Here is a 27251-nt window from a genome sequence, read left to right as displayed (position 1 = left end):
CCTTCCTAAGGTAGCAGGGAAGTTCCACAGGTCACAAGAGATACATCTTCCTACTTTCTTTAAAGACCCCTCTACTCCTGAAGAACAAAAATTTCATACTCTAGACGTCAGGAGAGTAGTTTTGCAATATATTGAGAAAACTAGTAGTTGGAGGCAGAGTAGGGCTCTGTTCATATCCTTCCAGGGCAAAAAGAAAGGATATGGAGTCACAAGAGCAACATTATCCAGGTGGATAAGAGACGCTATCCGGTTGGCCTATTCCATGAAAAATGAAGAACCTCCGGAGGGTATCAAAGCACATTCCACCAGAGCCATGGCTTCTTCCTGGGCCGAAAAAGGGAACGTGCCAATCGAGGATATATGTAAGGCTGCAACTTGGTTGGCTCCTTCCACTTTCTATAATCACTACAGGCTTGACCTGTCTTCCGACTCTGACCTACACTTTGGCAGGACTATCCTCAGCACGGTGGTCCCCCCCTAGGTGTTGGTCTCTGGAAATCTCTCCAGTGGGTGCTGTCATGGCGAAGGGTAAATAGCCGGATTACTTACGGTAATGCTCTTTTAATGAGTCCATGACAGCACCCAGTCACATCCCTCCCTAATAAAAGCCAATGTAATTACTTCTATGAAGTTTATATTCTGATGATACATTGTGATGGTTGACTAACACTGGCGGTCCTCCGGGTACTCTGAAATTAAACTGAGGAGGAGAGGGGGACCGCCCCCTTTTATGTCTCTGTAGGGTTCCTGTTCCTTGGGGCGGATCCCTATCTCTCCAGTGGGTGCTGTCATGGACTCATTAAAAGAGCATTACCGTAAGTAATCCGGCTATTTCTGAGATGAGAGGTTGCTCCTAGAGTGAAGATGTTTTAGCCCGTAGAGCTTCATTGTTATGGACTCGGGCACAGCTCCTGGCTTTGCTGAAAAATCCCAAGGTTTCTCTCCTACATCTATGGTATCGGTCAGATGACCTGTGGATCTGCAGCAGCTAGATATTTTTGCTCCTTTATTGTTGTGTAAATAAACAACTTTACCAGGTTAGCACCACCTAAAATAGATAGATATATACACTCTCGTATTTTTCGGACTATAAGACGCACATAGGTTTTAGAGGAGGAAATTAAGGGGAAAAAGAAATTGAAGCAAAAAAAATGGTCAATTCTGTACTGTAATATCCCCTATCCTGGTATATATGGTCCCCTCATCCCCATTCTGATAAACATGGCCCCTCATTCCTATCCTGGTATGATTGGACCCATCCTTTCTCTTATAATTGGCCCGATCCTATTCTTAGTATCCATGGCCCCATCGGGAAAGTTTAAAAAAAAAAAAAAAACAACCATTACACTCACCTACACGGCGCTCTCACGCAGCGTCCTTCTCCATTGCCAGCAGCTGCTTAATGCTTATAAGCAGCGCATGGCAGGGACATCATGTGCTGCTCGCGAGCACAGCTGCCAGAATACTCATTCCTCTTCAGTAGCGCTCAATGTTAGCCAGCGGCTTACTGCTGCGGCCGGTGGTCACGTGTGCCAATACTTAAGAGAAATTAATATATTCTGAATATTCATGACGTCCCTGCCATGCGCTGCTTCCAAGCATTAAGTAGCTGCTGGCAACGGAGCAGGACGCTGCGAGGGAGCGCCGTGTAGGTGAGTGTTTTTTTAAATCTTTCCTGATGGGGCCATGCATACCAAGAATGGGATCGAGCCAACTATAAAAGAGAAAGGATGGGACCAATCATACCAGGAACAGGATGGGGCCATTTATACCAGGATGCCAGAATAATGAATATGCATTGCCCTCCATGCCCATGGGAGTGGAATTCAGTGCATATTCATTTCTCTTTGGCAGCGGATATATATATATTTTTTTTTTTATTAGTACAGACCAAAAGTTTGGACACGCCTCATTTAAAGACTTTTCTGTATTTTCATGAGTATGAAAATTGTACATTCACACTGAAGGCATCAAAACTATGAATTAACACATGTGGAATTATATACTTAACAAAAAAGTGTGAAACAGCTGAAAATATGTCTTATATTCTATGTTCTTCAAAGTAGCCACCTTTTGCTTTGATGACTGCTTTGCACACTCTTGGCATTTTTTTGATGAGCTTCAAGAGGTAGTCACCGGGAATCGTCTTCCAACAATCTTGAAGGCGTTCCCAGAGATGCTTAGCACTTATTGGCCCTTTTGCCTTCACTCTGCGGTCCAGCTCACCCCAAACCATCTCTGGGTTTAGGTCTGGTGACTGTGGATGCCAGGTCATCTGGCGTAGCACCCCATCACTCTCCTTCTTAGGCCTGTCCCACATGTCCAGATAATTCCGGTACTGGAAAAATCAGTACCGGAGTTATCCGTGTCCGTGAGCTCACGTGCGGCAGCCGTGTGCCCACTGGGTACCACACGGACCGTGCAGGAGACAGCGCTAGAGATAAGCGCTGTCCCCTGCATCTGGTGCTGAAGCCAGAATTCATTCCTTCTTCCCAGCAGCGTTCGCTGGAGAGAAGGAATGAAAAATCATTGTTTTTTATTTTTTTTGTGGTTAAAATAAAGATCCTTGTCCCCACGCCGTGCGCCCGCCCGCTGGAAATAAAATACCCAGCTCCCTCGATGCTTCCTCTCAGCGCCGCAGCTTCTTCCTGTATGAGCGGTCACGTGATTTTAATGTGTCTAGGTGAGTCAGTGTCTCCGGTACGTGAGAAAACTGTCGCCACACGTACCGGAGCCACTGACGTGTGAAACAGGCCTTAGCCCTTACACAGCTTGGAGGTGTGTTTGGGGTCATTGTCCTGTTGAAAAAATAAATGATGGTCCAACTAAACGCAAACCGGATGGAAATGAAGTTCAGTCAGTCCAAAAAATGGGGAAAACTTTGAAAGTGTCCCCAAGTGCAGTGGCAAAAACCATTAAGCTCTGCAAGGAAACTGGCTCAAATGAGGACGGCCCCAGGAAAGGAAGACCAAGAGTCCCCTCTGCTTCTGAGGATAAATTTATCCGAGTCACCAGCCTCAGAAATCGCAGGTTAACAGCAGCTCAGATTAGAGACCTGGTCAATGCCACACAGAGTTCTAGCAGCAGACACATCTCTACAACAACTGTTAAGAGGAGACTGTGTAGCAGGCCTTCATGGTAAAATAGCTGCTAGGAAACCACTGCTAAGGACAGGCAACAAGCAGAAGAGACTTGTTTGGGCTAAAGAACACAAGGAATGGACATTAGACCAGTGAAATCTGTGCTTTGGTCTGATGAGTCCAAATTTGAGATCGTTGGTTCCAACCACCGTGTCTTTGTGCGATGCAGAAAAGGTGAACGGATGGACTCTACATGCCTGGTTCCCACCGTGAAGCATGGAGGAGGAGGTGCGATGGTGTGGGGGTGCTTTGCTGGTGACACTGTTGGGGATTTATTCAAAATTGAAGGCATACTGAACCAGCATGGCTACCACAGCATCTTGCAGCGGCATGCTATTCCATCCGGTTTGCGTTTAGTTGGACCATCATTTATTTTTCAACAGGACAATGACCCCAAACACACCTCCCGGCTGCGTAAGGGCTATTTGACCAAGAAGGAGAGTGATGGGGTGCTACGCCAGATGACCTGGCCTCCACAGTCACCACACCTGAACCCAGTCGAGATGGTTTGGGGTGAGCTGGACCGCAGAGTGAAGGCAAAAGGGCCAACAAGTGCTAAGCATCTGTGGGAACTCCTTCAAGATTGTTGGAAGACCATTTCCGGTGACTACCTCTTGAAGTTCATCAAGAGAATGCCAAGAGTGTGCAAAGCAGTCATCAAAGCAAAAGGTGGCTACTTTGAAGAATCTAGAATGTAAGACATATTTTCTGTTTCACACTTTTTTGTTAAGTATATAATTCCACATGTGTTAATTCATAGTTTTGATGCCTTCAGTGTGAATGTACAATTTTCATAGTCATGAAAATACCGAAAAATCTTTAAATGAGAAAGTGTGTCCAAACTTTTGGTCTGTACTGTAATATATATATATATATATATATATATATATATATATATATATATATATATATATATATATATATATAATTAAAATGCGCGCGTGTCCAGCCTCCCGTGACGTCACGGCTTGTGATTGGTCGCGTCGCCCATGTGACCGCGACGCGACCAATCACAAGCCAGAACGTAATTTTAAAATCCTGAAGGACCTAAAATTACGTCACGGCTTGCTGTGATTGGTCGCGTCGCGGCCACATGGGCGGCACGCGACCAATCACAAGCCGGGACTTCACGTAAGGAAGGAAAAGCGCGAATTTTAAGCAAACAACGCTGCCGGTTCCCTTGGTGAGGTCCAGGCTGCGTCGGAAAGGTGAGTATAGCAATATTTTTTATTTTAATTCTTTATTTTACACATTAATGTTGTTTCGATACCGATACCCGATACCACAAAAGTATCGGATCTCGGTATCGGAATTCCGATACAGCAAATATCGGCCGATACCCGATACTTGCGGTATCGGAATGCTCAACAATGGCATCCGATCCGATTTTTTATCGGATCGGATGCCATGCAGGAGGTCTGTGGGTCCAAACAACAGAGCTCCGGTGCAGAGCGTCTAGGCCTGGGACTTCCGGTAGGCCAGGCGCAGCTCCCGGAAGTCCCAGGCCTCTGCGTCGGATCTGTGTTGTTTGGGCGACATTGCGCTGCTCCCTGCTGCGCCGACCAGAAGTCCCAGGCTGCACTTCTGAGGCCTGAGGAGATAGCTGTCTGGAGGCCCTGTGATAGCTGTCTGGAGGCCCTGTGATAGCTGTCTGGAGGCCCTGTGATTGCTGTCTGGAGGCCCTGTGATTGCTGTCTGGAGGCCCTGTGATTGCTGTCTGGAGGCCCTGTGATTGCTGTCTGGAGGCCCTGTGATTGCTGTCTGGAGGCCCTGTGATTGCTGTCTGGAGGCCCTGTGATTGCTGTCTGGAGGCCCTGTGATTGCTGTCTGGAGGCCCTGTGATTGCTGTCTGGAGGCCCTGTGATTGCTGTCTGGAGGCCCTGTGATTGCTGTCTGGAGGCCCTGTGACTACTACAGCAACCATCATCCAGTGAACTGTGGGGTGTCATTGGCCATTACTGAGATAAGTGAGAGGAAGGCAATTCAGTGATGGCGAACCTGTGGCAGTCCAGCTGTTGCAAAACTACAATTCCCATCATGGCTGGCCATTCAAAGCAAAGGCTTTGGCTGTGAAGACATGATGGGAATTGTAGTTTTGCAACAGCTGGAGTGCCACAGGTTCGCCATCACTGGAAGAATTCCCCCTCCCCCTCACTTATCTTAGTTCACGGCACCCCACACAAGTTAAATAATAGCAAGACCAACAAAAGAAACCAACTGACAGATGAACAAAGAAGTCACTAAGCAGGTAAGTTAATTCTAATTATACATATTTGTTATTTAAACTATACATGTCGCAAAATTATGTTTTTTTATCAAGGTGACACACCACCCAAGTTATGCTCGGTTTTTTGGTGAATTTTGACACACCAAGCTCAAAAGGTTGCCCATCACTGGTCTATGCAATAAAATGCAATAATGGGTGATCAGAAGATTGTATCTACACCAGAATGGTATCAATAGAAATGTCAGATCAGCAGTAAAAAAATAAGCTCTCGCCCAACCCCAGATCCTGAAAAATGGAGACGCTATGGGTATCGGACAATGGCAACATGTTTTCTTTTTTTACAAAGTTTGGATTTTTTTTCACCACTTAGATAAAAAAGAACCTAGACATGTTTGGTGTCTATGAACTCCTAATGACCTGGAGAATCATAATGGCAGGTCAGTTTTAGCATTTAGTGAACATGGTAAAAAGAAAATAAAAAAAACCTATTGTGGAATTCCACTTTTTTTGCAGGAAAGATATATATCTTGGTACCGTGTTTTTTTGCAACAATTTAATTGCACTTTGAATTTTTTCCCGTTTTCCAGGCAGGGCCGCCATCAGGGCATTACAGCTGTGACTGGCGTATGGGGCCCGGTGGCCTACTGGCAGCCGCAGGCTGAACCGGGCCCTTAGCGGCGGCCGGCGCTGCAGCTGTTTAAAGCTATTGACGTGAGGGCCCGCACGTCAATAGTTAACAGCCGCCAGCCAATCTGAGGCTGGCAGCTGACGTCAGCCGCAGCATGCATGTCGCCGGCGTCTGACGTCATTGTCAGTCGCCGGAGAGTGCACGCTTCAGATGCGTGGAGAGAGCAGGAGCGCGGCAGGTAAGCAGATTTTTTTTTTTTTTTTCTATTGAGAGCGGCGATCCGGGGGGCCCAGGGCACGGGGGCAGAACGCTGGACACGGGGGCAGAACGCTGGACACGGGGGCAGAACGCTGGACACGGGGGCAGAAAGCTGGACACGGGGGCAGAAAGCTGGACACGGGGGCAGAAAGCTGGACACGGGGGCAGAAAGCTGGACACGGGGGCAGAATGCTGGACACTGATGCAGAAAGCTGGACATTGGGGCAGAATGCGCTGGACATTGGGGCAGAAAGCTGGACACGGGGGCAGAACGCTGGACACGGGGGCAGAACGCTGGACACGGGCAGAGCGCTGGACATTGGGGCAGAAAGCTGGACACAGGCAGAATGCTGGACACTGGGGCAGAACGCTGGACACTGGGGCAGAACGCTGGACACAGGGGCAGAAAGCTGGACATTGGGGCAGAACGCGCTGGACATTGGGGCAGAACGCTGGACACGGGGGCAGAACGCTGGACACTGGGGCAGAACGCTGGACACTGGGGCAGAACGCTGGACACGGGGGCAGAAAGCTGGACATTGGGGCAGAAAGCTGGACACTGGGGCAGAACGCTGGACACGGGGGCAGAAAGCTGGACATTGGGGCAGAACGCGCTGGACATTGGGGCAGAACGCTGGACACGGGGGCAGAAAGCTGGACATTGGGGCAGAACGCGCTGGACATTGGGGCAGAACGCTGGACACTGGGGCAGAATGCTGGACACGGGGGCAGAATGCTGGACACGGGGGCAGAATGCTGGACACGGGGTAGAATGGAGAAACGGGGCAGAGCGCTGGACACAGGGGCAGGATGACAGACATGGCAGCATGACTGGAGACAGATGGGGCAGGATTGGAAACAGATGGGGCATGATTGCAGAAATGGGGGCATGATTGGAGACTGGGCAGAATGGAGATACGGGCATGATTGGAGACAGATGGGGCAGGATGGGGAGATCATATGGGGCAGAATGGATACTCATGAGGGCAGGATGCGAGAACATATGGCTGACGCCAGGAATGAGACACACGGGGCCAGGATGGGGGATATTATTATTACCATAGGGACTAATTAAGGGATATTATTACTGCAGTGATGTATTTATTTTTTGAGTATACTGTTTTAAATGAGGGGGCGGTCCTGTTACTGTGTAGAGTGACACTATGTCGCCTTCTTCATGTGGTGTAATGTAGAAGTTGGTAAAATTAAGTAATGTGTTCTGCAAGCGGAACTCGAGATAACGGTGATATTTCCTGCAGAGACGAGTCCTGGCTGGATGAAGTGATGGCGGTCTGTGCTGGATGAAAGATGAAGGACTTCACCTAGAGACGTCACTGGTGAGTCAGTGTGTTACCTATACACTGACACTATACACTGTATACTATATACAGAGGTCCTGTGTACAATGTCACCAGTGATCACTGTATTACCTATACATTATATACAGAGCTCCTGTGTATAATGTCACCAGTGATCACTGCATTACCTCTACACAGACACTGCATACTAAGTACAGATCTCCTGTGTATAATGGCACTTATGGTAATGGTATTGTGGTTTTTTTTATTATTGATCAGTATTGTAGTATTCAGTCACTATGTGGTGGTAATATGTGGTCTGGTCATGGTGCTGTGGTATTTGTTCCTTGTATGTGGTATTATAGGTCATTTTAAAAATTCAAAAATAAAAAATATACCTAAATTGTACTGCATATTTTAAGAAATATTTAATAGGTTACAGTAGAGTAGGGCCCGGCCAAAAGTGTCTACCTTGTCATTTTGGTGGCTTAAAAAATCTTTTGGCCAAAACAAAAGCTGCCGGCTATATGTGTGATCTGGTGATGGGAACTGTCAAGGTGTGATAGGTGAGAAGTGGGAAGAGAAGTGAGAAGAGAGAGAGCGGTGGGACTGTGGACAGTTTGAGGGGTGGAGCGTGGAGGCGGGGCTGGGGTGGAGCCTGGGCGGAGTCTCATGGGGGCCCCGAAAATTTTGCCAGTATGGGGCCCCGAAATTTCTAGTGGCAGCCCTGTTTCCAGGTGAATGGTACAAGCCCCGCTGCGCCGATCGCTGCAGCTTCCACCAGTCAGAGACCAACAATGATCCTGTGACTAGGCGATAGCGTGTGTGTAGCGGCCACCCCGTGTCTGAGCGTGGCTGCTTAACCCCTGCTGTGCTGACACGTCTTGGAGCCTGGATGGTATGATGCAGGCTGGGAGCACTCAGCACTGCACTAGTCACACTGCAGGGGGACAGCAGGAGACCACCGCGCCCACCATTCAATCCCTGCCCGTCCCCAGCACATAATACACCGGATGTTGTTACTGAACTCGGATACGGCCCGACGTTCTGTCGCAAAGCCGCCTCCCTGCCGTATTCCGCGGACGTCGCTTGTGAGCAGCATCATGGCTGACAGCTGGCAGGCTGCGTGCGACGTTTACCAGCGGGCGATCACCGCCTCCGAGGTCGAGTCCAAGACTGATCCGGAGAATGAGCCGTATCGCTCCAAGTACCGCGCCCGGGAATTACTGCGGGAGGTGCGGGCGCTGCTGGCTCCGGGGGCGGAGGAGGAGAGCGGCCGGCAGGGCGGCTCACAGGGGGACGAGGAGGAGGAGGACCAGGGGCGGCTGCAGGCGGCACGGCTGGCGGTCATTGAGTTCCGACTGGGGGTGAATCACACGGAGACTGAGGAGTTGTCTGCGGGAGAGGAGCACCTGGTGAAGGCGCTGCGGTTACTGGAGCGCTCCCGGATGTCGCCCGACTGTGTTTCCGTCTATGTCCAGGCGCAGGTGGGTGATCGGGTCCCTGGATGGGAGCCGGGGGTGGGTGATCGGGACCCTGGATGGGAGCCGGGGGTGGGTGATCGGGACCCTGGATGGGAGCCGGGGGTGGGTGATCGGGACCCTGGATGGGAGCCGGGGGTGGGTGATCGGGACCCTGGATGGGAGCCACAGGGAGTCGGTGATCAGGACCCTGGATGGGAGCCGGGGGTGGGTGATCGGGTCCCTGGATGGGAGCCGGGGGTGGGTGATCGGGACCCTGGATGGGAGCCGGGGATGGGTGATCGGGACCCTGGATGGGAGCCGGGGGTGGGTGATCGGGACCCTGGATGGGAGCCGGGGGTGGGTGATCGGGACCCTGGATGGGAGCCGGGGGTGGGTGATCGGGTCCCTGGATGGGAGCCGAGGGTGGGTGATCGGGACCCTGGATGGGAGCCGGGGGTGGGTGATCGGGACCCTGGATGGGAGCCGGGGGTGGGTGATCGGGACCCTGGATGGGAGCCGGGGATGGGTGATCGGGACCCTGGATGGGAGCCGGGGGTGGGTGATCGGGACCCTGGATGGGAGCCGGGGGTGGGTGATCGGGTCCCTGGATGGGAGCCGGGGGTGGGTGATCGGGTCCCTGGATGGGAGCCGAGGGTGGGTGATCAGGACCCTGGATGGGAGCCACAGGGAGTCGGTGATCAGGACCCTGGATGGGAGCCGGGGGTGGGTGATCGGGTCCCTGGATGGGAGCCGGGGGTGGGTGATCGGGTCCCTGGATGGGAGCCGGGGGTGGGTGATCGGGTCCCTGGATGGGAGCCGGGGGTGGGTGATCGGGACCCTGGATGGGAGCCACAGGGAGTCGGTGATCAGGACCCTGGATGGGAGACGGGGGGTGGGTGATCAGGACCCTGGATGGGAGCCACAGGGAGTTGGTGATCAGGTCCCTGGATGGGAGCCGGGGGTGGGTGATCAGGACCCTGGATAGGAGCCACAGGGATTCGGTGATCAGGTCACTGGATGGGAGCCGGGGGTGGGTGAGCAGGACCCTGGATAGGAGTCACAGGGAGTCGGTGATCAGGACCCTGGATGGGAGCTGGGGGTGGGTGATCAGGACCCTGGATGGGAGCCGCAGGGAGTCGGTGATCAGGACCCTGGATGGGAGCCGGGGGTGGGTGATCAGGACCCTGGATGGGAGCCACAGGGAGTGGGTGATCAGGACCCTGGATGGGAGCCACAGGGAGTGGGTGATCAGGACCCTGGATGGGAGCCACAGGGAGTCGGTGATCAGGACCCTGGATGGGAGCCGGGGGTGGGTGATCAGGACCCTGGATGGGAGCCACAGGGAGTTGGTGATCATGTCCCTGGATGGGAGCCGGGGGTGGGTGATCAGGACACTGGATAGGAGCCACAGGGATTCGGTGATCAGGTCACTGGATGGGAGCCGGGGGTGGGTGATCAGGTCCCTGGATGGGAGCTGGCGGTGGGTGATCAGGACCCTGGATAGGAGTCACAGGGAGTCGGTGATCAGGACCCTGGATGGGAGCCAGGGGTGGGTGATCAGGACCCTGGATGGGGGCCGCAGGGAGTGGGTGATCAGGACCCTGGATGGGGCCGCAGGGAGTGGGTGATCAGGACCCTGGATGGGGGCCGCAGGGAGTGGGTGATCAGGACCCTGGATGGGGCCGCAGGGAGTGGGTGATCAGGACCCTGGATGGGAGCCGGGGGTGGGTGATCAGGACCCTGGATGGGGCCGCAGGGAGTGGGTGATTAGGACCCTGGATGGGAGCTGCAGGGAGTCGGTGATCAGGACCCTGGATGGGAGCTGGGGGTGGGTGATCAGGACCCTGGATGGGAGCCACAGGGAGTCGGTGATCAGGACCCTGGATGGGAGCCACAGGGAGTCGGTGATCAGGACCCTGGATGGGGGCCGGGGGTGGGTGATCAGGACCCTGGATGGGAGCCACAGGGAGTTGGTGATCAGGTCACTGGATGGGAGCCGGGGGTGGGTGATCAGGACACTGGATAGGAGCCACAGGGATTCGGTGATCAGGTCACTGGATGGGAGCCGGGGGTGGGTGATCAGGTCCCTGGATGGGAGCCGGAGGTGGGTGATCAGGGCCCTGGATAGGAGTCACAGGGAGTCGGTGATCAGGACACTGGATGAGAGCCGGGGGTGGGTGATCAGGACCCTGGATGGGGGCCGCAGGGAGTGGGTGATTAGGACCCTGGATGGGAGCCGCAGGGAGTCGGTGATCAGGACCCTGGATGGGAGCTGGGGGTGGGTGATCAGGACCCTGGATGGGGGCCGCAGGGAGTGGGTGATCAGGACCCTGGATGGGGGCCGCAGGGAGTGGGTGATCAGGACCCTGGATGGGGGCCGCAGGGAGTGGGTGATTAGGACCCTGGATGGGAGCCGCAGGGAGTCGGTGATCAGGACCCTGGATGGGAGCTGGGGGTGGGTGATCAGGACCCTGGATGGGGGCCGCAGGGAGTGGGTGATCAGGACCCTGGATGGGAGCCGCAGGGAGTCGGAGATCAGGACCCTGGATGGGAGCCGGGGGTGGGTGATCAGGACCCTGGATGGGGGCCGCAGGGAGTGGGTGATCAGGACCCTGGATGGGAGCCGGGGGTGGGTGATCAGGACCCTGGATGGGAGCCACAGGGAGTTGGTGATCAGGTCACTGGATGGGAGCCGGGGGTGGGTGATCAGGACACTGGATAGGAGCCACAGGGATTCGGTGATCAGGTCACTGGATGGGAGCCGGGGGTGGGTGATCAGGTCCCTGGATGGGAGCCGGAGGTGGGTGATCAGGGCCCTGGATAGGAGTCACAGGGAGTCGGTGATCAGGACACTGGATGAGAGCCGGGGGTGGGTGATCAGGACCCTGGATGGGGGCCGCAGGGAGTGGGTGATTAGGACCCTGGATGGGAGCCGCAGGGAGTCGGTGATCAGGACCCTGGATGGGAGCTGGGGGTGGGTGATCAGGACCCTGGATGGGGGCCGCAGGGAGTGGGTGATCAGGACCCTGGATGGGGGCCGCAGGGAGTGGGTGATCAGGACCCTGGATGGGGGCCGCAGGGAGTGGGTGATTAGGACCCTGGATGGGAGCCGCAGGGAGTCGGTGATCAGGACCCTGGATGGGAGCTGGGGGTGGGTGATCAGGACCCTGGATGGGGGCCGCAGGGAGTGGGTGATCAGGACCCTGGATGGGAGCCGCAGGGAGTCGGAGATCAGGACCCTGGATGGGAGCCGGGGGTGGGTGATCAGGACCCTGGATGGGGGCCGCAGGGAGTGGGTGATCAGGACCCTGGATGGGAGCCGGGGGTGGGTGATCAGGACCCTGGATGGGGGCCGCAGGGAGTGGGTGATTAGGACCCTGGATGGGAGCCGCAGGGAGTCGGTGATCAGGACCCTGGATGGGAGCTGGGGGTGGGTGATCAGGACCCTGGATGGGGCCGCAGGGAGTGGGTGATTAGGACCCTGGATGGGAGCTGCAGGGAGTCGGTGATCAGGACCCTGGATGGGAGCTGGGGGTGGGTGATCAGGACCCTGGATGGGAGCCACAGGGAGTCGGTGATCAGGACCCTGGATGGGAGCCACAGGGAGTCGGTGATCAGGACCCTGGATGGGGGCCGGGGGTGGGTGATCAGGACCCTGGATGGGAGCCACAGGGAGTTGGTGATCAGGTCACTGGATGGGAGCCGGGGGTGGGTGATCAGGACACTGGATAGGAGCCACAGGGATTCGGTGATCAGGTCACTGGATGGGAGCCGGGGGTGGGTGATCAGGTCCCTGGATGGGAGCCGGAGGTGGGTGATCAGGGCCCTGGATAGGAGTCACAGGGAGTCGGTGATCAGGACACTGGATGAGAGCCGGGGGTGGGTGATCAGGACCCTGGATGGGGGCCGCAGGGAGTGGGTGATTAGGACCCTGGATGGGAGCCGCAGGGAGTCGGTGATCAGGATCCTGGATGGGAGCTGGGGGTGGGTGATCAGGACCCTGGATGGGGGCCGCAGGGAGTGGGTGATCAGGACCCTGGATGGGGGCCGCAGGGAGTGGGTGATCAGGACCCTGGATGGGGGCCGCAGGGAGTGGGTGATTAGGACCCTGGATGGGAGCCGCAGGGAGTCGGTGATCAGGACCCTGGATGGGAGCTGGGGGTGGGTGATCAGGACCCTGGATGGGGGCCGCAGGGAGTGGGTGATCAGGACCCTGGATGGGAGCCGCAGGGAGTCGGAGATCAGGACCCTGGATGGGAGCCGGGGGTGGGTGATCAGGACCCTGGATGGGGGCCGCAGGGAGTGGGTGATCAGGACCCTGGATGGGAGCCGGGGGTGGGTGATCAGGACCCTGGATGGGGGCCGCAGGGAGTGGGTGATTAGGACCCTGGATGGGAGCCGCAGGGAGTCGGTGATCAGGACCCTGGATGGGAGCTGGGGGTGGGTGATCAGGACCCTGGATGGGGGCCGCAGGGAGTGGGTGATCAGGACCCTGGATGGGGGCCGCAGGGAGTGGGTGATTAGGACCCTGGATGGGAGCCGCAGGGAGTCGGTGATCAGGACCCTGGATGGGAGCTGGGGGTGGGTGATCAGGACCCTGGATGGGGGCCGCAGGGAGTGGGTGATCAGGACCCTGGATGGGAGCCGCAGGGAGTCGGAGATCAGGACCCTGGATGGGAGCCGGGGGTGGGTGATCGGGACCCTGGATGGGAGCCACAGGGAGTCGGTGATCAGGACCCTGGATGGGAGCCGGGGGTGGGTGATCAGGACCCTGGATGGGAGCCACAGGGAGTCGGTGATCAGGACCCTGGATGGGAGCCGGGGGTGGGTGATCAGGACCCTGGATGGGAACCACAGGGAGTTGGTGATCAGGTCCCTGGATGGGAGCCGGGGGTGGGTGGTCAGGACCCTGGATGGGTGCAAGCAGTCAGCTTGAGGGCGGGGGCCACAGTTAGCCTGGGGACGGGGGCCACAGGGTCTCGGAGCTCCTGCTACAAACGCGTCCAGCTGTCAGTGAATGGAACCTGGATCTGTATCTGTGTTGCTCATGTTTTAGGCTGGCCCTGCTCTTCATGCCCTGTTCACACTGTTTTCTGCAATGACAAAAAGCGTTAACACGGTTCTGTGCTCATCTGATCAAACGGACCCCTTCAGGAATTGAATTTCCTTCGTGTCATTGCAATCTGTGGGGGATTGAGAAGGAATCGCCTGAATGCACTGCATGAAATACAGAGTGAACAGGACGTTGGGCTGTGGACTCAAGCTAAAGTCATACCTCCGCTGTACACTTAAAGTGTAAATACATTTATTTATTTTTTTAAATATTGATTGGTCTTTGCAAAGTCGTGACCCTTTGTACCGCACTCTATGACCCATTCCGTCGAGCTCCTTGCTGTAGGACTGTTTGCGCTGCCTTCTCCTTGCACTGGAGTAGCTGTTTTGAACTCCGGGTCTACAGAATATCTGTACTCCTTAATGAGCGTCTGTGTCCCCTCCCCCATCCCAATACAGAGTGTATAAATAGTGTCTGGGCACGGGGCAGGGGAGCAGAGACGCTCAATAAGGAGTACAGATATTCTGTAGACCCGGAGTTCAAAACAGCTACTCCAGTGCATGGACAAGGCAGCGCAAGGAGCCTGAGAGAAAAAGTAAGAAGTACAGTATAAAGGGTCATAATCTTATTAAGACTGATCGATAATTACATAATAATCATAAATATAGTATATTAACAATATGTTAATATATACTTACCTTGTAATGTCTTCACACCCTGTTCCGTCCAGATGTGTCCGGATCCCAGAATTCCAAGCGGCGGAAGTTCACCGACCTCCATATTGGGACACCCAAGTGATGGCTGTCTCAATATGGAAACTTCTGGTGGTACCAGCCTCTTGCGCAGTAACACCAGCAGAACACCGGTGCACCACACATACACTGTATATGCCGTACGCACCACACAAACACACTATATACGCCGTACGCAACACACACACTATATACACCGTACGCACCACACACACAGTATACGCCGTATGCAGCCTCTTGCGCGGTACCACCAGCAGAACACCGTCGCGAACATGCCGCTGCCGGGATCAGCTGAATGATTCACTGACCACCGCCATCTTTGTACAGGAGGAGCGCATAGCACATGGGGTAGACAGGTCAAAGAAGAGAGCACAGACGGGAGAAGTCAGCACATGGGGAAGGAGAGAGTGGATAGGTGGGTGAGCACATGGGGGAAGAGATTCTCAACGCTGCAAAGCCTGCCCCCATCGGGCCTCCATCTAGTGTAAAAGTGTATATATATGTATATATATATATATATATATATATATATATATATATATATATATATATATATATATATATATATATGTGTATGTATGTATCGGCAACCAATCACTAAGCATTAGTGATGAGCGAGTATACTCGTTGCTCGGATGGTGTCCGAGTATTTGTTAGTGTTCGGAGATTTAGTTTTCGTTGTCTCAGCTGCATGATTTGCGGCTGATAGACAGATTGAATACATGTGGGGATTCCCAGGCAACCCCCACATGTACTCAGGCTGGCTAATAGCTGTAAATCATGCAGCTGCGTCAACAAAAACTAAATCTCCGAGAACTAACAAATACTCGGACACCATCCGAGCAACGAGTATACTCGCTCATCACTACTAAGCATGTGTGTGTATCAGCCACACCCACTCCACATAACAACCAATCACTAAGCATCTTTCATTTCACCACAGCTGTTTATAAGAAGCTGAGCTGTGATTGGTTGCTATGAGCAACACTTTTCCTTGTAGACAGTTGTGGTAACTGAGGCCTATTATTCTTATCATTTCTATGGTGTTATCGTCCTTCTGTAAAGCTGGAAATAACATCATTTATTACCGTGCCGAGAGACCACCCTCAGACTCAGCCTGCAGGGGGAGCCCAGTATCACACAAGATAGGATTAGATACACAGCTCAGCAGTCAGTAACACACAGGATGGGATTAGATACACAGCTCAGCAGACAGTGACACACAGGATGGGATTAGATACACGGCTCAGCAGACTGTATCACACAGGATAGGATTAGATACATGGCTCAGCAGACAGTGACACACAGGATGGGATTAGATACACAGCTCAGCAGACAGTGACACACAGGATGGGATTAGATACACGGCTCAGCAGACTGTATCACACAGGATGGGATTAGATACACGGCTCAGCAGACAGTGACACACAGGATGGGATTAGATACACAGCTCAGCAGACAGTGACACACAGGATGGGATTAGATACACGGCTCAGCAGACTGTATCACACAGGATAGGATTAGATACATGGCTCAGCAGACAGTGACACACAGGATGGGATTAGATACATGGCTCAGCACACAGTATCACACAGGATAGGATCAGATACACGGCTCAGTAGATACTATCACACAGGATAGGATTAGATACACGGCTCAGCAGACAGTATCACTCAGGATAGGATTAGATACCTGGCTCAGCAGACAGTATCACACAGGATAGGATTAGATACACAGCTCAGAAGACAGCATCACACAGAATAGGATTAGATACACAGGTCAGAAGACAGTAACACACAGGATAGGATTAGATACACAGCAACAGGATGTGCCAAAGGAGAGGACCTTTTCATTCCAATAATTCCTCTTATTCCATCTGATTTGCCTTTTGATTTTAAATGCCTCTAGTTTCCACTTCGACTGGCATTTGCAATGTCCATTAACAAGGACAGTCCTTTAAAGTAGTAGGGATCGATTTGCAATCTCCATGCTTTTCTCATGGTCAAATTTGCGTGGCCTGTTCAAGAGTTGGAACTGCAAAAAATCTGTTCATCTTTGCATCGGAAGGGAAAACCAAAAATGTTGTTTATCCAAAAGGCTCTTGAATGAGTTGAAAATAAAATACTATCAATACTTGGGTAATCGTTTAGTTAATTTGTGTTGCAAATCTGTAGTGTTGAGTATATGATATGAAATGTTTTTATGTGCAATATAATCATTATAATTTGTTAGAACTAACCACAGTTAGTTACTATGCCCGGGCAACGGCGGGCTCTTCAGCTAGTATTAAATATAGTGACATATATCTGCATACCGTCAGTATACAGAGAGCCACTATATAGTGTGCCCAGGCATCCGTACCACTGATCGGCCTATACCCGCCGCGCCCACATTTGTCAGGTTTATCGATCATTAATGTGTACTGAGTCTTACATAGAGGGAGAATATGGCGTATTACTGACTGCTCGTGATCTGATTCTCCATGCAGACCTCCCCTCACCTACACCCTACTGTCCCATTCATCTTACAGCACTGCTGGACTATATAGTTTAACTCTTATGGGCGTCGTGTAAATACCGTAGCTCTTATTTAAAGGTGACCATTAATGATTGACTACTTAGCTTCGACCTAACCCCCCATTATCATTGCAGTACCATATGATGGAGATATCTGATCTTGGCCCACCCTCTGTGACTAGCTGATACATTGTGGCGGGGGGGGCAGTTCCTATAAAGTCGTCATCACGCTGTAATGTGTAATTTGTCCTGTGGAGGCGCTGCAAGGAAACTGAGCAGTTGTTTGGTTCCCCTCATGTTGGATCTGGACTGACTCCGCACTTTATCATGGATGGTTGACTGTGTTAGCAAAAAGGAATTGCTAAAGCCGCTGACAAATACTGTAACCTGCCGCACACGATAAATGTTATATATTGTCATAATTTTTTTTTTCTTTAGAATGATCTTGGGATCCTTTGGTCGGACAGAGGAGAGATCATCATAGCTCAGACTTACTTGGAGTCTGCAGAGTCCTTGTACTGTCAGTATATGAAAAAGGTAAGTAATGAACGTTCTCCAAACAGGCAATGATAGAGTTCTGGATGCAGACATGGAGTGGAGGTGCAGCGCCCCCCGCTGGAGCAACCTTATACAACAACATAGGTACTCCTCCCCCCAGTACAGTGTTCCCTGGCAAACTTTGGACAGCTTTTCGACTCTTCTGACACCAAATTCTGAGCAGGAGACTATTTTCCGGTGAGAAAAGTTTCTGATTTTGGCTATAAAATGTACTCTTTTTTTCTTTTTTGTTCTACAATAATCACCATTTTTTTTTTTTACGTTGCAAACTAGTATAGCCAACAGTAGCCCAGCAGTTTTATTATCGTTTATGTCAGAAATTTATTTTAATTGTTGGTGGAAATTTCAGTATGGGGCACCCGGACCTACAAGATATGGCAAATGTATTAAGATTGCGCATCTCCTGTTTGTGACTGGCATATGATACCCAGGGCTTACTGAGTACCAGGAATCGTTTCTTTGGCCACTAGGGGGAGCTCACTCCATGTCTTATTTGTTATGAATCATCCCTTCTGGGCTCCTCATTAGGCCGGGTTCACACAGGCGTGTTGTACGATCCGTATACAGACCACGATGCTGAGACTGACCATGGGGCTCCAAACCCCAATGTACAGCCTAGTGTGTGTCTGTAAGTTCAGGTTGGGAGATCCGCAGTCAGTCCAGGCATTGTGTTCTGTATACAGACCATGAAATACACCATTGCGAACCCGGCTTTAGAGAGAGCAGTGTGTTAGCCTGGAACATTTTGAGAGAAAATATGGTGTAAAAACGAGCCAAAATTCCTCCTGACATGTGCGCAAACCTCATCATCAACTACAGAAAACATCTGACTGCTGTGCTTGCCAACAAGGGTTTTGCCACCAAGTATTAACCCCTTTCTGACCTCGGACAGGATAGTACGTCTGAGGTCAGATACCGCGCTTTGATGCAGGGCTCCGCGGTGAGCCCGCATCAAAGCCGGGACATGTCAGCTTTTTTGAACAGCTGACATGTGCCCGCAATAGCGGCGGGTAAAATCGTGATTCACCCGCCGCTATTAACTAGTTAAATGCCGCTGTCAAACACAGCGGCATTTAACCGGCTCTTCCGGCCGGGCGGCCGAAAATGAGCGCATCGCTGACCCCCGTCACATGATCGGGGGTCAGCGATGCTTCTGTATAGTAACCATAGAGGTCCTTGAGACCTCTATGGTTACTGATCCCCGGTAGCTGTGAGCGCCACCCTGTGGTCGGCGCTCACAGCACACCTGCATTTCTGCTGCATAGCAGCGATCTTATGATTGCTGCTATGTAGCAGAGCCGATCGTGTTGTGCCAGCTTCTAGCCTCCTATGGAGGCTATTGCAGCATGGCAAAAGTAAAAAAAGAAAAAAAATGTGAAAAAAATAAAAAAAATATAAAAGTTTAAATCACCCCCCTTTCGCCCCATTCAAAATAAATCAATAAAAAAAAAAAATCAAACCTACACATATTTGGTATCAGCGCGTTCAGAATCATCCGATCTATCAATAAAAAAAAGTATTAACCTGATCGCTAAACGGCGTAGTGAGAAAAAAATTCGAAACGCCAGAATTAAGTTTTTTTGGTCACCGCGACATTGCATTGAAATGCAATAATGGGCGATCACAAGAACGTATCTGCACCGAAATGGTATCATTAAAAACGTCAGCTCGGCACACAAAAAATAAGCCCTCAACCGACCCCAGATCATGAAAAATGGAGACGCTGCGGGTATCGGAAAATGGCACAATTTTTTTTATTTATTTATTTTATTTTGGTTTTTTTTAGCAAAGTTTGGAATTTTTTGTCACCACTTAGATAAAAAACAACCTAGTCATGTTAGGTGTCTATGAACTCATACTGACCTGGAGAATCATAATGGCAGGTCAGTTTTAGCATTTAGTGAACCTAGCAAAAAAGCCAAACAAAAAACAAGAGTGGGACTGCACTTTTTTTTACAATTTCACCGCACTTGGAATTTTTTTCCAGTTTTCTAGTACACGACATGCTAAAACCAATTATGTCGTTCAAAAGTACAACTTGTTTCGCAAACAATAAGCCCTCACATGGCCAAATTGACGGAAAAATAAAAAAGTTATGGCTCTGGGAAGGAGGGGTGTGAAAAAGGAACACGAAAAAACTGAAAATCCCACGGTCATGAAGGGGTTATGTCTTGTTTGCAGAGGGATCAAATACTTATTTCTTACTGCAAAATGCCAATAAAGTTCTATAATTTATACAATGTGATTTTCTGGATTTTATTTTTGATATTCTATCTCTCAATGTTAAATTAACCTACCCTTAAAATGATAGACTGTTCATGTGTTTGTCAGTGGGTAAACTTACAAAATCAGCAAGGGATCAAATACTTATTTCCCCCACTGTATGGGGGGGGGGGGTCCAACTTTAATGAAAATGTTTGTGTTTTTTCTGTTTGGGTTTTTCTTTTTTAACAGAAAACATCACTCTTTTTTAGGGGGTGGCCAAAAAAATCAGAAATTTGTAAAAGAAAAAAAAAATGAGCTTGTGTCCCCATTTACTGTCAATGGGACTATTTCACATCTTCTGTTTTGCACGGATTTATTGCAGTTTTTGCTTGTGTGTCTTGGGATACATATTACGTTTTGATCGTTGTATATAGTGAACTGAACCATCTTCTATGAAGCTCACCGGCATGGCATTCCTAATATGTATAGAAATCCCATTCTGCAATATCAGTGTCACCAATACGAGAGGTAGATATGTAGAGAAAAAGGGCTTCGTGCATAAAGTAGTAATTCATAATAAGTTGTTTGGATTGATAAAGAAATATATATATATAACACTATATGCAAATATGCAATAAAGTGCAATAATAAGTATGCAATAAGTGACTGCAAAATGCAAAAGGAGTGCTACGTGTAATATGCTGCAAACTATGGTATAAGTGACTGGCTCCCCCATAATCATGTAATTCGATGAGGCCTTCCTGATGTTTCCACATAAGGATCCACACAGAAATAGTAAATATAAGACTTTATCAAACAAACCACATCACCTCAGATGTTTGCTCCCGATTCGCGTTTCGCCAAAGCTTCATCAGGGGGCAGATCTGATTTGTTTAATCTTTTTTTTATATAGGTTTATTAATGACAAATATATAAGCCCAGAATGTTTTCTTCTTTTGTCTCTTTCCAGATTGGGAAGCCCCCGACTGATCCTGATGAGCACTTCACACTTGAGGAGCAAACAGTCACTGAGCAGGAGAGAGCGAAGAGGTCGGTGATACATCACACCCCCACCCTGCTTCTTAGTAACAGATTTGGCCTAAATCTTTGACTTTACTGTTACAGGTTTGAGAAGGTCTATACGCACACACTGTACTACCTGGCGCAAGTGTACCAGCACCTGAAGCAGTACGAAAAGGCCGCCCAGTACTGCCACACTACCCTGCAGAGGCAGCTGGAATATGATGGCTACAACCCAGTGGAGTGGGCAATCAACGCCGCTACTTTATCACAGTACTACCTGGCAAAGGTATCATATATTATCACAGTGTTGGAAACCTATCAATACTAATGTATCATCTGTGGACGATCTCGGTCCTACATTACTGTCATATATCGTATAAGGTGTTCTAAGGCTCCTCCACTATGGCTCCCTGCTGCCTTACTATCAGGGCTGACACATCATCACAGTATTATCTAAGAATAGCGTAGTAGCACTACCTGAAAAAGTGATGCATTACTATCACATACTATCAGTTTCTTTCTGGGAAGAGTATTAACCCCTTCACCCAGGGGCCATTTTCTATTTTTGGACTTTCGTTTTTTCCTGCTCCTCTTATTCCTAGAACCAGAACTTTCTTATATTTCCGTCAATATGGCCGTACGAGGGCTTGTTTTTTGCAGGACGAGTTGTACTTTTGAATGGCACCATTGATTTTAACAGTGTACTGGTAAACGGGGGAAAAAAGTCCAAGTGCAGTGAAATAAAACAAATTAATAAAATCCACAATTGTGTTTTTTGTTTTTTTTTAATTTATCATGTCCACTCTTTGGTGAAACTGACCTAGCAATATAATTCCCCAGGTCAGTAAGAGGACGCAGATACCAAACAGCTATAGTTGTTTTTTAATTGAAGGGGAGAAAAAAAAAAATCAGAAATTTTGTATGAAAAAAAAAAATTTGCTTTTGTTGCAATTTTCCGAGACTTGTAGCGTTTTCATTTTTTGGGATCCGGGGCTGGGTGAGGGCTTATTTTTTGTGCCTCAAGCTGATGTTTTTATTGATACCATTTTGGGATAGTTACAGTGTTTTAATCGCATTTTATTACAATGTTTTTGCCGGCCAGGAAAAACGTAATTCTGTCATTTTTTTTTTTTTTTTCGTTATGCCATTTACAGATCTGATTAAGTTACTTTATCTTTAGGTCGGACATTTCTGGACGCAGAGATACCAAATTTGTGTAGTTTTTTTTATTTTTATTATCATTCTTTTATTTTCAGTGGGATTTGAACTTTTTTTTTTTTTAACATTTTATTTCTCAATTTTTACTGTATGTAATAGTCCCCCTAAGAGACTTGAAGCTGCCATCATCTGATCGCCTGTGCTACACGAGTATTGTAATGACCAGAACGGAGGTATTCTGCTGTCATGACAACCCATCAGCGCCTCAATATCAAGTGACATGGGCGCCGATGGGCGGCCAAAATGAAACGTGTCCTGCTGGCACAATACCTTTTGTTTCTTGTTCTTTGATATTATCCATTTTCTCAGGATTTATTACGTTGTTACAAAATAAATAAACTTTCCGCTTGTGAGAATCTTTGTTCTGTGCGAGGCGCTGGGAATTAGAATAGCAGGAAAGTCTTGGTGCCAGTGGTCCTGCACTGAGGTTCTCTATCGCCATCAGGTTATAGTTTCCCAGGTCTCTTTACCTTGCCCAGATTGTTTTTCTTATTCTGATTTTTCCCTACCTTTTTTCTCCTTATTGATAGCAATGTTATATGGAGGCCAGACACTGCCTTGCTGCATCCACTGTCATTTTCAGCAAAGCCGGACAAATACCTTCCCCTGAAGCCGCAAAAGAAAGTAGGTGAAACCTAAAAGACATTTCTTGTTCCTGTCCTTCTCCTCCTGACCTTAGTGACGCGTTCAGATCTAGAGTCTGTTCTAGTATTAGATTAGAATAGTTCAACCACTGCCTTAGGCCAAGTCCACACAACCGTATTTTTGGTCCGAGCGTTGTCCATAAAAAAAACACTACCGTATATACTCGAGTATAAGCCGACCCCCCCCTAATTTTGCCACAAAAAACTGGGAAAACTTATTGACTCGAGTATAAGCCTAGGGTGGAAAATGCAGCAGCTACCGGTGAATTTCAAAAATAAAAATAGATGCTCCATACCATTGATTATTGCCCCATAAATTATCCATATATAGCTGTGCCATATAGAATGCTCTGCACCGTTCATTATGGCCCCATAGATGCTCCATATAAAGCTGTGCCACATATACAATGCTCTGCACCGTTCATTATGGCCCTATAGATGCTCCTTATAAAGCTGTGCCATATACAGTATGCTCTGCACCGTTCATTATGGCCCTATAGATGCTCCACATAAAGCTGTGCCATATATGCTCTGCACCGTTCATTATGGCCTTATAGATGCTCCACATAAAGCTGTGCCATATATGCTCTGCACCGTTCATTATGGCCCTATAGATGCTCCACATAAAACTGTGCCATATATGCTCTGCACCGTTCATTATGGCCCCATAGATGCTCCACATAAAGCTGTGCCATATATGCTCTGCACAGTTCAGTTTGGCCCCATAGATGCTCATTATATAGCTGTGCCCTATATGCTCTGCACCGTTCAGTTTGGCCCCATAGATGCTCATTATAAATCTGTGCCCTATATGCTCTGCACCGTTCAGTTTGGCCCCATAGATGCTCCACATAAAGCTGTTCCATATATAATGCTGCTGCTGCTGCTGCTGCTGCAATAAAAAAAACCCCACATACTCACCTTTCTTGCTTGCAGCTCCTCAGCGTCCGGTCCCGGCGTCTCTCCGCACTGACTGATCAGGCAGAGGGCGGTGCGCACACTATATGCGTCATCGCGCCCTCTGACCTGAACAGTCAGAGCGGAAAGACGCCGGGAAGACAGAGCGGCGCCCGGCGAGTGGAACGTGGACAGGTAAATATGCGATACTTACCTGCTCCCGGCGTCCCGCTCCTTCCCCCGGACAGCTGGTCTCCGGGTGCCGCAGCCTCTTCCTCTATCAGCGGTCACCGGCACCACTGATTAGAGAAATGAATATGCGGCTCCACCCCTATGGGAGTGGAGTCCATATTCATAAGTTTAATGAGCGGTCCCACGTGACCGCTGTACAGGGGAAGAGCTGCGGCACCCGAAGACAGTGTGACGGGCAGGGGAGCGTCAGGATCGCCGGGACTAGGTAAGTATGCCTCAGCGCCCTCTCCCCCTCACCCGCGGACCCTGCCACAGACCGTGACTCGAGTATAAGCCGAGGGGGGCACTTTCAGCCCAAAAATTTGGGCTGAAAATCTCGGTTTATACTCGAGTATATACGGTACTTCAGTTTGGGCTGTTCAGATGAGTGGATTTTTCACAGACCAAATCTGTGTGTGATATAAAAAAAAATGCAGTGTACGCAAGTTTTTTTTTGTTGTATTGGATGAGATTTGCCCAGTTAAGTCTATGGGAGCGCAAAAAAAATCGGATCACATGTGAACAACTGTTGAGTATGTGATTTTTATGGCTACTTTACAATTCTTAACATAGGAAACTGTATTTCTTCATGTAAAGTCCTTTGCGACTTTTGACATGTATGCACAATATGTCCCTAACTTTGATGCATGAGGAAATGTACCGCAAATGTTAGATCTATAGACTTCCTTCTCCCCCCTTCATTATTTTTTATATATTTATTTTGTTCAGCCTCACATCTCTGGAGATTGGGTCTCATTTTTCCTTTTCCAGAATACCGTAGAGTGTTTTATTTTTATATTATTGGATTGTGACCTTCATTCCAGCCTTCTGGGGCTCATGTAGATGTTCCTACGACCGCATTCTTTATAAGGTCTGATAGTTTGCACTTCGTTTCCATAAGTAGTAATTTTCCTTTTGACTTTTGAAGCCGATGAATCAGAACAGGAGCGCCTGGATCATCTACGACAAAAGAAAGCCGAAATAGCCCGATGCTGGGTGAAATATTGTCTCAATTTATTGGCAGATGCTCGTAAACAGCTGGAGGTAACATATTTGTTGTTTGTTTGTTTTTAATCAAGAAAAGTGATTGAGTCCAATACTTTTGTACATACAGTGCATATTTAAGGTGTCAATTTAATTAATCTATTAGACAATTTTGCATAAGAGGCCGAACCCCAGTATTATGGCAGTATTGGGATCACTCACCTTATGTATGGAAGCATCCTAATGCCAACCTGCTGGAGTGTGAGGGATCAAGGCATACATTCCTATATGGCACAGCATGGGCACAAAGCTTTCTCTGCATAATTGCATTCTGGAAACTGCGTTCAAGGACAAGTGTTCTTGTAAAAAAAAAAAAAAAAAGCTTGTACAGGCAGCATGTGGGCATACTTCAGGTATTATTGTGGGCATACCTCGGGTATTATCGTGGGCATACCTCGGGTATTATCTTTATAATGCCAGCGCTCGTGATCGCATATCCTGGTGTGTAAGATCAAGAGGCAAAGTGCATGATCCTCCTTTCTAATGTAACATTATCGAGCACAGCATTACAAGTGTTAGAATGACTGGAATGGGAGAAAACTGTATATTCATGTATAACGATCTTGGCCGTTCCATCATTCAGTAACATTTTCTTTATGGAATAATGTGAAGATATGCCTTACTATACATTTACTATTTTACTATGTAAATACATGCTTGTTTTAATTTTTCCTCTTTTTTTGGCCTTAGGACAACATAGGTGAACTCCATGTTGACCTTCAGGAAGAACTTAAAGCTGAACGTAAAAAGCAGGAAGATGAGAAGGAAAAAGGCCGAAAGAAGGCAGTGCTGTTTGGATCAAGTGACCTATACGATTCCATTTTAGCTGTGGAAGAAAAAGTAGACTGTTTACTTCCACTGGACTTTAAGGAAGCGAGGGAGGTTTTTCTCGTGGGGCAAAATTATATTAATGAAGCCAAGGAATACTTTGAGCTGGATGGACACGTCACCGACCATATAGAAGTCATCCAGGACCACAGCGCCCTGTTTAAAGTTCTGGCCTTCTTTGAAGAAGACTATGAGCGGCGATGTAAAATGCACAAGCGCAGAGTAGATATGCTGGAGCCAATATGTAAAGAGTTAAACCCGCAGTACTATCTTCTCATCTGTAGACAGCTTCAGTTCGAGTTGGCAGACACCTATTACGAGATGATGGACTTGAAGGTGGCCATCGGAAATAAACTGGACGAGATGGACTCTCACACCATCAAGAAAATCAACAGCCTGGCGCAGTCGGCAATCAAGTTCTACGAGATGTTTTTGGATTCCTTGAGAAGTCCAGATAAGAAGTTCCCTGACAAACTGGAGGATGATGTCGTCCGTCCTGCGCTAGTAGCCAAGTTCCACATCGCACGTCTTTATGGAAAGCTCATTACAGCCGATGGAAAGAAACAGTTGGAAAACATGCAGATATCGCTCAACTATTACTTCTTTGTAGTAAGTTACTGTGCAGACCATGAGGAGGCCACTAAGTTGGTGGAGACAGAGCTGGAACTCACCAAGGAAATGGTGGCTCTCCTCCCTGCACGGATGGAAAGGCTAAGGATACAGTTATCCTCCTTCTCCTGAACTGCACTGTGAGATTAGTGATTTACATGTCTATTTATTGCTACTAATACTCTACCATCATACCATTAATTATGTCCGTAGCAAAAAGTGCAGAAGAGAGGAGTATTTGGTGGGGGTTTTTTGTCAATGATTTTACGTCATTGTATATTTTCCTTTGCATGCGTTATATGCACTACGTACATGTACTCCTTACTGAGGAATCGCGTAACAATGAAACACGAAACCATCTTATGGTATTGTCAACATAAAAAAATAAAATATTGCTAATGATTGACTGATTGAGATATTCTATATGTTATCAATATGAACAAATATCTAGAAACCCCAATATAATGTGTACATGGATCAATAAGTAAACCTGTTCCTGTTTATTAGTTGTACCATGCCTGGAAGGAAAGGTTATATTTTTTCCATATTAAAGGGAATGTGTTATCAAAAATTGAGCTACAGTTGAATTCCAGTTTTTGTTAAATGTATTTTGGGAGAAAAAAAAATTGTGGTCACTTCTTTTAATTCTACAGGTCACG

The 27251-nt window shown here is 49.0% G+C and overlaps 1 protein-coding gene across 1 annotated transcript; it reads left to right on the top strand.

Moving 5' to 3' along the window:
- The first annotated feature begins 8418 nt into the window (after nucleotides 1-8418).
- KIFBP (kinesin family binding protein) lies at nucleotides 8419-26996 on the top strand. Its single transcript, XM_077259011.1, has 7 exons — nucleotides 8419-9038; nucleotides 17774-17872; nucleotides 21069-21148; nucleotides 21224-21407; nucleotides 22870-22963; nucleotides 25040-25155; nucleotides 25846-26996. Exons 1-7 carry the CDS (start codon nucleotides 8565-8567, stop codon nucleotides 26722-26724), a joined length of 1926 nt encoding a protein of 641 aa, XP_077115126.1. The 5' UTR covers nucleotides 8419-8564; the 3' UTR covers nucleotides 26725-26996.
- Nucleotides 26997-27251: the final 255 nt, after the last annotated feature.

This window comes from Ranitomeya variabilis, chromosome 4, assembly GCF_051348905.1.
Source record: "Ranitomeya variabilis isolate aRanVar5 chromosome 4, aRanVar5.hap1, whole genome shotgun sequence".
NCBI classification, from domain to species: domain Eukaryota; kingdom Metazoa; phylum Chordata; class Amphibia; order Anura; family Dendrobatidae; genus Ranitomeya; species Ranitomeya variabilis.
The sequence above is the reverse complement of the archived record's forward strand: the minus strand, read 5'-3'. Positions and strand labels throughout refer to the sequence as shown.

Coding starts and splice junctions, on each gene's coding strand:
- KIFBP (XM_077259011.1), top strand. CDS start 8,565: ATGTTGTTACTGAACTCGGATACGGCCCGACGTTCTGTCGCAAAGCCG. Junction 9,039..17,773: donor CCGTCTATGTCCAGGCGCAG/GTGGGTGATCGG, acceptor TTTTTTCTTTAG/AATGATCTTGGGATCCTTTG. Junction 21,149..21,223: donor GAGCAGGAGAGAGCGAAGAG/GTCGGTGATACA, acceptor TTACTGTTACAG/GTTTGAGAAGGTCTATACGC.